This window comes from Dasypus novemcinctus, chromosome 7, assembly GCF_030445035.2.
Source record: "Dasypus novemcinctus isolate mDasNov1 chromosome 7, mDasNov1.1.hap2, whole genome shotgun sequence".
NCBI classification, from domain to species: Eukaryota; Metazoa; Chordata; class Mammalia; order Cingulata; family Dasypodidae; genus Dasypus; species Dasypus novemcinctus.
Window position 1 is genome coordinate 29,463,010 of NC_080679.1, and position 11,203 is coordinate 29,474,212.

At 38.1% G+C, this 11,203-nt stretch overlaps 1 protein-coding gene across 1 annotated transcript in view; it reads left to right on the top strand.

The window, feature by feature from the left end:
• Positions 1 to 10,076, top strand: part of ABCA12 (ATP binding cassette subfamily A member 12) — a 116,181-nt gene extending 106,105 nt beyond the window's left edge. Inside the window, exons 47-49 of the mRNA XM_058299661.2 lie at positions 5,717 to 5,822; positions 8,162 to 8,299; positions 9,650 to 10,076. Of these exons, the coding sequence (XP_058155644.2) occupies positions 5,717 to 5,822; positions 8,162 to 8,299; positions 9,650 to 9,757 (352 nt within the window). The 3' untranslated portion in view covers positions 9,758 to 10,076. The remainder of the gene's footprint in view (positions 1 to 5,716; positions 5,823 to 8,161; positions 8,300 to 9,649) is intronic.
• Positions 10,077 to 11,203: the final 1,127 nt, after the last annotated feature.

An 11,203-nucleotide genomic window follows, 5' to 3' on the forward strand; every position in this document is an offset into this window, starting at 1 on the left:
CCTAAATATCTATATTAAAGAAGAAGAAAGAGCTAAAATCAAAGATTTAACTGAACAACTGGGGAAGCTAGGAAAAAAAATAGCAAACCACTCCCAAAACAAGTAGAGGGAGAGAAATAATGACGGTTAGAGCAGAAGTAGATGAGACTGAGAAAAAAACAATAGAGAAAATCAACAAACCAAAAGCTGGTTCTCTGAGAATATCAATTAAATTGACAAACCTTAGCTAGACTAACAAAGAAAAAAAGAAGATGCAAATAAGTAAAATCAGAAATGAAAGTGGTGAATTTACAACTGACCCCACAGAAAGAAAGAGGGTCATAAGAGGATATTATGAAAAACTGTATGCCAACAAACTAGACAACCTAGATGAAATGGACAAAATTCCTAGAAATGCACAAATAACCTACACTGATGCTACAAGAAATACAAGAACGCAACAAACCAATCACATTTAAAGAGATTGAATCAGTTATCAAAAATCTCCCAATAAAGTCCAGGACCAGATGGCTTCACCAAGCAGTCTACCAAGCATTTCAAGAAGAATTAATGGCAATCCTGTTTAAATTCTTCCAAAAAATTGAAGAGGAGGGAAAATTGCCCAGTTCATTTTATGACATCAACATCACCCTAATACCAAACCTGGATAAAGATACTAGAGGAAATTAAAATTATCAACCAATCTCTCTAATTAAAATAGATGCAAAAATTCTCAACAAAATACTTGCAAATAGAATCCAACAGAATACCAAAAGACTTACACCACAACCAAGTGGAATTTATTCCTGGTATGCAAAGGTGGTTCAACATTTAAAAAATCAATCATGTAATACACCACATTAACAAATTGAAGGAAAAAAACACATGATCATTTCAATCAATGCAGAAAAGGCATGTGACAAAAATCAGGCATCCTTTCTTGATAAAAAATTTTTTGAAAAATAGGAACAGAAGGAAAATTCCTCAATATGATAAATGGCATATATGAAAATCCCACAGCAAGCACTGTCTCAATGGGGAAAAGTTGAAAGCTTTCCCTCTGAGATTGGGAACAAGACAAGGATATCCACTGTCACCATTGTTATTCACCATTGTTATTCACCATTGTGCTAGAAGTTCTAGCTAGAGTAATTAGACAAAAATAAATAAATAAATAAAAGACATCCAAATAAGAAAAGAGGAGATGAAACTCTCACTATTCACAGATGACATAATGCTAAATTTAGAAAATTCTGAAATGTGTATGACAAAGCTACATGGGCTAATAAATGAGTTCAGCAAAGTGGCAGGATACAAGATCAACACACAAAAATCAATAATGTTACTGTACACTAGTATTGAACAATTGGGGGGGCAGTGGAATCAGGGGGAAAATTCCAAAAGAATCAAATACCTAGGAATCAACGAAACCAAAGAAGTACAGGACTTCTATTCAGAAAACTATAAAGCAATGCTAAAAGAAACCAACAAAGACCTAAACAAATGAAAGACTTTCCACATTCATGGATTGGAACTCTGAATATTGTGAAGATATCAGTTCTACTCAAAATGATCTATAGATTCAATGCAATACCAATCAAAATTCCAACAGCCTACTTTACAGAAATGGAAAAGGCAATTACCAAATCCATTTGGAAGGAAAAGTGCACCTAAATAACCAAAAGCATTATAAAAAAAACAATGTGGGAAGAATTTCACTGCCTGACTTTGAAACATATTACAAAGCTACAGTGATCAAAACAGCATGGTACTGGCATAAAGGTAGAAGAATCGACCAGTGGAATTGAGCTTAGAGTGTAGAAGTACACCCTCACCTCTATGACCAACTGGTTATTGATAAAACTACCAAAGCCATGTTAATGTAACAAAACAGTCTCTTCAAAAATGGTGCTGGGAGAACGGGATATCCATATCCAAAAGAATGAAAGAGTACCCCATCTCACTCCCTAAACAAGAATCAACTCAAATGGATCAAAGACTTAAATATAAAAGCCAGGACCACAAAACTACTAGAAGAAAATGTAGGGAAACATCTTAAAGTCCTTGTGGTAGGTGGTGGTTTCTTGGATCTTACACCCAAAGCATGAGCAACAAAAGAAAAAATAGATAAATGGAACCTTTGCAAAATTAAACTTTTGCTCCTCAAAAGACTTTGTCAAAAGGGTAAAAAGGCAGCTGACTTAATGGGAGAAAATCTTTGGAAGTCACACGCCCAATAAGGGTTTAATATCCATGATATATAAAGAGATGCTACAACTCAACAATAAAAAGACAAATGACCCAATTAAAAAATGGGCCAAAAACTTGAATAGACACTTGTCCAAAGAAGAAATACAAATGACAAAAAGTACGTGAAAAAATGTTCAACATCACTAATGATTAGGGAGATGCAAATCAAAACTACAATGAGATATCATTTCATACCTATCAGAATGGCCACTATTATAGAGACAGAGATATACAAGTATTGGAGAGAATGTGGAGAGATAGGACCACTTATTCCCTACTGGTGGGAATGTAGAATGGTACAGTCACTGTGGAGGACTGTTGGGCAGTTCCTAAAGAAGTTGAATATAAATTTGTCACATGACCTGGCAATACCACTACTGGGTATATAACCAGAAGAACTGAGAGCAGTGACATGACATCTGGACACCAATGTTCGTAGCAGTTTTATTCATGATTGCTAAAGATTGAAACTACCCAGATGTCCATCAACAGATGAATTGATAAACTAACAATGGTGTATATACATAATAGAATATTATGCAACTGTAAGTGCGGCGGCTTGCTCGGTCGGTAGAGGTGGGGTCTGGCTGCGGACGAGGGGTCGGTCCAGCTCTGGACGAGGGGTCGGTCCCGCTTGGGACGAGGGGTCGGTCCCACCTGGGACGAGGGGTCGGTCCGGCAGCAGACGAGGGATCGGTCTCACAAGGGGTTGCGCGGTTCGGCTGACGGGGTCGCCCGGCGAAGCCGGCGACGAAGGGGTTGCCCGGAGAAGCAGGCGACGAAGGGGTCGCCCGGAGAAGCAGGCGACGAACTGGGGACAAGGGAGGCCAGGCCCTTGTCGGGGGCTCTCAGGACTGGAGGGCGCACGGCAGAAGAACTACCGCGGAGACAAGGTAAACACGCAAGTCCACCTTACTGAGGGAGAGGCAACAGTTTTATAGGGGCTGGGGAAGGCTGATTGGTCGAAGCCACGCCCTGTTCTGATTGGTTGCCGGCGAAAGGTCAGTGGGCGGTACTGGACGGGGGAGGGGTGGTGGTTAGGGATTGGCTGTCGCTGTTGCTGGGGGAAGGGGCAGGGTTTAGGGATTGGTGGCTGCTGTTGCTGGGGTGGAGGGCAGACTTGAGTTTCCCGCCCACGCCTGGCTGTTGCTGCTGTCGGGGGAAGGGAAAAGGGCGGGCTGGATTTTTCCGCCCACACCTGACTGTTGCTGCTGTCGGGGGAGGGGAAAAGGGCGGGCTGGATTTTTCCGCCCACACCTGGCTGTTGCTGCTGTCGGGGGAGGGGAAAAGGGCAGACTGGAATTTTCCGCCCTGCGCCTGCACAGGGAGAAAGAAGAAGAAGGGTGCCGCCCTACAGGCATCGTGTGGCGCCATCCGGGAGGAGGGGCGGCCATGGAAGCATGGCTGCCGAGAAGGGGAGACCCGAGGGCACTCTGCGCCCATGCCGAGCTTCCTTCAGGGGTGGCGGTGAGTCCGACCAGCCACCCTATTATGGGGGCAGCGGCTTGGCCTGCCGCGGCTGCTCCCCCGCCAGGCCAGCAAACCACACTTCAGCCTGAGGGGTGACCGCATGTAAGAAGAATGAAGTTGTAAAGCATCTGACAACATGGATGAACCTGGAGGACATTATGTTGAATGAAGCAAGCCAGACACAAAAGGACAAATACTGTATGATTGTGTTACTACGAACTAAATATATTTATTGTAATCTCATGGAGTTCATAACTTGAAAATGTTGCTCCAGAAAATGGAATAAATGAGGTTAGAAAATGGAAAAGTGATGGTTAACTTGTGCAGAATTGGCAAAAAGAATGTTTGTTAATCTTTGGAAATGAATAGAAAAGGTGAAAGCACAACATAATATTTGCAAATAGCAGAACTACCTATAGGGCTATGACAGTGGTTTAAAGGGAAAGTGTAAGGTCATGTAAATTACTAAAAAGAAATTTAGAAATGTAACATAGGACTGTACAGCATAGTAAAACCATGTGTGAAATATGAAATGGATAAAATTGCATATATAAGACCGTTTTTCTTTGAAACTGAATTAATATATATTAATACTACAAGGTGTTACTATCAGACCAAAAAAAGCATTATGCTAAGTGAAATAAACCAGACACAAATTACTGCATATTCTATGATTCCATTAACATAAAATGTAAATATAAATCAATTTATAAATATAAAAAAGAATGCATTAGATAAATATGCATAAATATCATATTAATAAAAGTAAAATTAAATTAGTAGCTTCTATTCACCAGAATGTGTATGCAGTTATACATATACAACTTACTTTTCAAACTTCAGGATGCTATTTTGTAACTCCATCTGCACAATAGTTTTGCCTTCTTATGAGAGAGTATTAATCAAGATTAAAAAAAAAGGATGGTCTTGGGAAGCAGCTGTGGCTCAAACGATTGAGCTTCCATTTACCATATGGAGGACCAACCAGGGTTTGATCCCAGTGACTCCTGGTAAAAAAAGAAAAAAAGGCATCCCAACTCCCCCCCTCCCCCATGAAATGACCCACCAAAAAGACAATGACACAACCAGATACTTAAAAAGAATGGTCTTAGAGAGTCTATTGTGACTTCTATATGATCTTTATTCTTGGTGCAAACAATTAACTAGCATATTGTTTCATTATTTATTTTTAAAACCCCAGTGAGTTTAACCTTTATTGTTGACACCAAATCTCCAATGACCTGCCTCTTTTTTTTTTCTTCAAAGATTTATTTTATTTATTTCTCTCCCCTTCTCCTCCATTGCCTGTTCTGTGTCCATTCGCTGTGTGTTCTTCTGCATCCACTTGTATTATCAGGCAGCAGTGAGAATCTGCATCTCTTTTTCGCATCATCTTGCTGCATCATCTCTCCGTGTGTGTGGTGCCACTCCTGGGCGGGCTGCACTTTTTTCACGCGGGGCGACCCTCCTTGTGGGCCACACACCTTGTGTGTGCGGCACCCCTACATGGGGGTGCCCCTGCATGGCATGGCACTCCTTGCGCATGGCAGCCCTGCACATGGACCACCTTACCACATGGGTCAGGAGGCCTGGAGATCGAACCTTGGACCCTCCATAATGTAAACGGACGCTCTATCAGTTGAGCCATGTCTGCTTCCCTGACCTGCCTCTTAAGACCTTGTTTACTTTAAGTTAAAAAATATTTAACCCCAGAGATTGACATCAATTGCCAAATTATGAATGTCAAACAAGCCAAGATTTTATGTTTTCTTTCTAATGCAGCTTTTGCCCAAAGAGTATGATCTGTATAGTGGTAGTGGTAGAAATAAATTTTAAAACTATGGCACTACACTATTTCGTTTGCAGCATGCCCTGAACTTTTATGACAAAGTGACAGTCTTTATAAAAGAAAAGGGGCTGTAATTGTCAGCTTGGGTCCTGTTTCATTATCTAGAATTCCAGGGAAACTATTCACCAAAATGTAGCTCATATCACATCTCACACTTTTTCTTTCTAGGTTTGGACGCGGATTTACTGTCAAAGTTCACTTGAAGAATAGCAAATTGAGCATGGAGTCCCTCACCAGGTTCATGCAGCTGCACTTTCCAAAAACATACTTAAAAGTATGAGATTGTCCTGCCATTTGATTCTGATCGGTTTTGATAGTCATAATCTAATATCATAGTGGATGTTCTTCATTTTCAAGTCAAACATGGCTTGATTGCTTCTCGTAATATACTTATTAGTTAAAGATGCATAAGATATCCTGAAGCACATTTAGTAAGAACAAATAGATTCTTCAATTTTAACATTTCTTAGCTATTTAAATTTCATATAGTCCTTTTACATGAATCTATTCATTTCTTCCTCAGAATGGTTTTATGACCATATTTCAAACTTTATATATTTACAAGTTTGCCAGTTGTAAATGATAGGGAACTGAGGGAGGATAGATATTTTTGGTTTATATGATTAGGTTGTTTGATTTTTTGTGTGTAAAATAAATTTCAGAGTTCCAGAATGTCAGAGCAGAAAGAGATATCTCCTTCATTTCCCTCATTTGAAAGATAAAGTCACAAATTTTGAGCAGGATTGGATGGAAAGCAAGTCAACAATTACCCAGACTATTTAAAACGTTGTGTAGTTGATCTCATCTTACAAATACATATCCATACGTTGGACACACATACATCACATAGTACATACTTAAAATAAATGTCCTTGACAGAAAAAGTCATCATCATAACATCTTTGATGTACAGGCAATTTAAAGGAGATGATTATGATAATGATTGTTTTTAGAAGGAAAGCAGGTCTGGAATGGTAAAAAGAAATCAGAAAGATGGACAGGGGTCCAGTGCTGCCTGTATGAGTTCCAGCAAGACATGGGAAGTCTCTGAACCTGTTTTTCTCATTTGCAAAATAAGAATAATATCTACTTCACAAGATTGGTATAAGAACTAAATGATAAAGTGCCCATACAGACACTTGATCAAGTATAAGGGACAATATTATTGTAAAGTGATTTTAGAGACCAAAATACAGTACATTTTAAAAAACAATTCCTTATCTACAATGCCTTTGGGTAAATTTCCCCAGGCCCTGGCTAATTTCTCCAGGAAATAGTAGCTTTTATAGTTCTTAACAACCCCTTTTTCTCTCATCTAAATGAAAATCGAATTTATAAAGTAAAGGACACTTTCTAGCACAAGTCATGTTTGTTGTAATGCTTTTTCTTTTAGTGAATTTCTGGGTTGCAGTCTGTCCGCTCACTGAGTGATGAGGAGATTACAGTCTTCCCTAGTCTGTTCCTCAGGGGATCAGTGCTACACAAGGCAAAGGCAGCAGTGATAAAAACTTGATTTCTCTCTAAACGGGACATTCTTGACAAGTTTGTGGCGCTTTCCAGAAGGGAAAATATTCTTGAGGGGAAATAGCAAGATCAATTTGGGAGTGAAAATAAACAAGATGACCTGAATTCATTTACAGGTTGTGAGGCAAAAATAATTTGCTGGGAGAAGGCAACGAACAAAGGGGTGAGGAGAGGTTTTGACAAGACACACCGTTTTGTCTCTTCCATAGCAGATTGCAGAAGTAGATTCTGGAGTAAGAAATCATCCTGATCAAACTAGTGCTTAGGAAAGATTATCGTAGCTACTTTGTGCCATAGTTCAGGAATATATATAGGTTCTAGACTTGTGAAGAACCTGTTGCAGTAATTCAGGCGTGGAGTGATGAGAGTCAATTTACCAATCTTGGTGGTGGAAACTTGAGAGAGGAAAGGCTGAATTTGAAAGGAAAATTTTTAGGGGAAAAATACTTAAATAGGATATGGTAAAAGGATTAAATATGCAGAAAAATAAGATGTTAGAGGTACTCCAAAGTAATATAATAAGAACAAATTATTAGGTAGATGGTGATACTATTGACCAAAATAAAGAAATTATAAAGAATTTTAGGGTAAATTGAAAAGGAATGGGGTATTATTTGAAAGTGGTTTTTCCTTAGATAATGCTTTTAAAACTAGTATTTTAAGCCAGTATAAACTGAACAGCTAGTTTCTAGCCTTTAACAATTCTAACATAGAGATGAAATTTCTAAAAGTGATCTCTGAAAAAGTTTGTGATCTGAGCATGACCTGGCATTGGAAGTGCCATTCCACAATTTTTTTTTTCCCAAGCAAGACTGTAACGACTTCATAAGTGCCCATGAATATAAACTGCTTTGGAAATTTCATTAGGTTTTTAGTTTGTTTGTTCTTTGACATTCACAGAACTTTTCATTTCATCTTTGAAAGCTGTTAGTTTGAAAACATACCTGTTATTTACATTCCAGCATCATTTCCAGTGGAGCAAATTTCAGTATTTTCCTTAGCTCTTGGTAAAGTTATGTCTAGCCAAGTCACTATTATCTGACATTGCAAAAAATTTTTATCCTTTTTTTTTTCCATTGGTTCTCACAGGATCAGCACCTTAGCATGCTAGAGTATCATGTACCAGTCACAGCAGGAGGCGTAGCAAACATTTTTGATCTATTGGAAACCAACAAGACAGCCTTAAATATCACAAATTTCTTAGTGAGTCAGACTACTCTGGAAGAGGTAAGATGGATACCATAATCTATGTTTATAACATCATATATTAATTATCATGCATTTTGGTTATTTCTTTTTAATGACATTCAATTTGTTTTTAATTGAAGCAATGTCTAATCTTGCACCTGGCAAAATTTAGCAAAGAGCTTAATTTATTTCTAACTGCATTTTTGGATATTAAAAATGTGAGAACTATTAATTATTTTTTAATGGAGAAAAGAGGATTTTTCTACTCTATGAGATATCTATATCCATCAGGTTATTTGTACGTGTAAAACAACAAAACATTATTTTCACTTAAAAACAAGTAGTTATTAATGCTTTCCTTACTTTCTCTTTACTAGACTTCTAAAAGAACATTTCTATTGATTGGCTTCCTGAATTAAAAGTGGAATGGGAATATCTAGAGAAACTTTGGTGCCAGATCTTTAGATATGCTAAATTCAGATAATTAAGGTGTCAAATGCAGAATTATTTTGTTGCATTTATATCATGTGCCTTAATTATATTTACATTCAATAACAAGTTTTCATAGGTCATCCTTCATCAACTTTGCACTGATGTAATTTGTGCTGCTCAGCCAAAGCGACACATTTAACTTTTGATCACATCCATCTTTGGAATGGGTCTGAAAGTAACACTTCAGGGCCCTCTGACTGAGTCAATATATGACATTGCATTTTATGGACACTTTTTATAGGGGCTTTAGGCATTTTCATGGAGGCTTTAGGCAATTATGACTCTGTCAATCTAGAATTTTAGTGGCTGTGTCGAAGTTCCCATCTTTTCATATCTAACAGTCTTTGACTTGTGATGAACAATCATTGCCATGCTTGGTACAAAATAGACTCTCAATAAATAGACTAATATACTTAATGATTTTAAGCAAATTAATGAAAGTCTGCCCATTAAATAATTGGCTTAGTGAACTTCATATTAATATAAGTTTTCTGTAAAAATTTTACTTTAGTGCATTATCTCTTGAGAGACTGGTGAAATTTCTGTCAACGTTACCACTAGTGAAATTTCTCTAACTTTATCATACAATCATTTGACGAGAGCAGAGCTTGGGCTCCTTTTTTATACTTGATAGAGAAATTGATGTCAATAATATAGACACCGATATGTGGCTTTACATTTACAGTGTGATTATAAATATAGTCATAGATCGAGATATGATAAACCCAGTTAAATTTGAACAATTTAAAGAAGTTTGTACATGTATGTGGGCATGCTCCTCTAAAATCCAGTTGTATTGTTTGCTCTTCCATTGTATATTTGATTATGTATCAAGTAGCCTTACTTCTTCCTTTGTTTTACCAAGCACTAACTGCTTTATTTCCCTTGAAAAATCAGGTTTTCATCAACTTTGCAAAGGATCAAAAGGCCTATGAAACTGCTGACTCCAGTAGCCAAGGTTCTACCATAAGCACTGACTCACAGGATGATCGGATAGAGTCTTAGCACTTCCAGCAGACTCAGTCTCAGCAACTAGCCAGTGGCTTCATTTTGAGGAAAAGCCACAGAAGATACTATTTCCTCAAACTATCTTAATTTTAAAGTATTATATTGGATGGAAAGTTACAATTGTGTATGATCAGGAAATAACTATAAATGGAAAGTTTTCTTTCTATGGTCAGTGAATGTGGTCGCTACTGAAATGAATTCCTGAATACCCAATACTGTGAGCATGCTAATGTATTTCCTGGTAATTCTTATGCAAAGGTGAAACCACCTGAAGATGATTTATTTATTACTTTCAATAAAAAGACTGCTTAAAAAGCATGGGTTATTAGTAGTGGAAAAGTGAGAGTGGAGAAGAAAAATAAGTTTGGGGGTTGGTAGGGTTAGGTGAGCAAACAAAATAATTCAATTCCAGAAAATAACAGAATGAGCATCTCAGCATGAATCTATGAATCTACTGTGACTTGTAAAGCAGTGAGGGTCAGTAACATTGGTAATGAGCAGGGCCCACGATGTCCACAGTGTATGCGTGTGTCATTTTTAATACCTGTTAACATATGGGGGCAGACTGAACCTGAAAAAGTGCCTTTTGACCAGAGCAGGATATGGGGACTCTTTATCCTGGTGGTAAACAGAAGTTAGATTCATTCCTGCCTTGCCTTTGACATGGGGAAATGGGTGTGTCTGCTGGGTGGATACAACCCTGAAAACTGATAGAGAATTCATATGCCGTAGGCAGGCACCATCTTAAAATCTTTTACAGGCTTCCTCATATGTCAGTCTCTCACCATGGAACATTCCTTTTCCTGAGTACAAAGATAATTTTCAGCTAATTACCCAGAATCATGTATATGGCTATAGGATAGAGTTTTTAATAATGTCAAATTATATGGCCCTCAGGGAAGGTGCTTTATGTAACATATGTATGTGTGTGTGTGTGTGTGTGTGTGTGTGTGCAAGTTTGCCAGTTTGGGCATGGCAGTTTCTGTTTTGAAACTCAATAAGCTCAAAGTTTCAATAAAAGACAATTCATAAAGCCATTTCCTTTGTTAGGGAAGAGCTTGGAAACTAAAATTAGAAGTAATGTGGCCCACATGATCCTACATCACCTGGCACTGCTTACCTTTCCACACTCATCCCCTTTTTTCTTCCCCTTGCTGTTTGGGATCCAGCCATGCTGGCTGCTTTTCAGTTTTTCACAGTTCCATCCCATCTCCAGATCTTTGTGCAGGTTGTTCCCTTCCTGCAAAGCTCTTCCCCCACTTCTTGTGCCTGGCTAACAGACTTCAGAAATGTAACACTTTCTCAGAGAAGCATTTCTTCCTTGCTTTTCCAATTTAAATCAGCTCACCCTGTTCCAATATTGTGCTTTATCATACTTCCTACTTTTCCAACACAACATGCATCATAATTTTTAATATATCTAGACTAAACATAAATATCTTA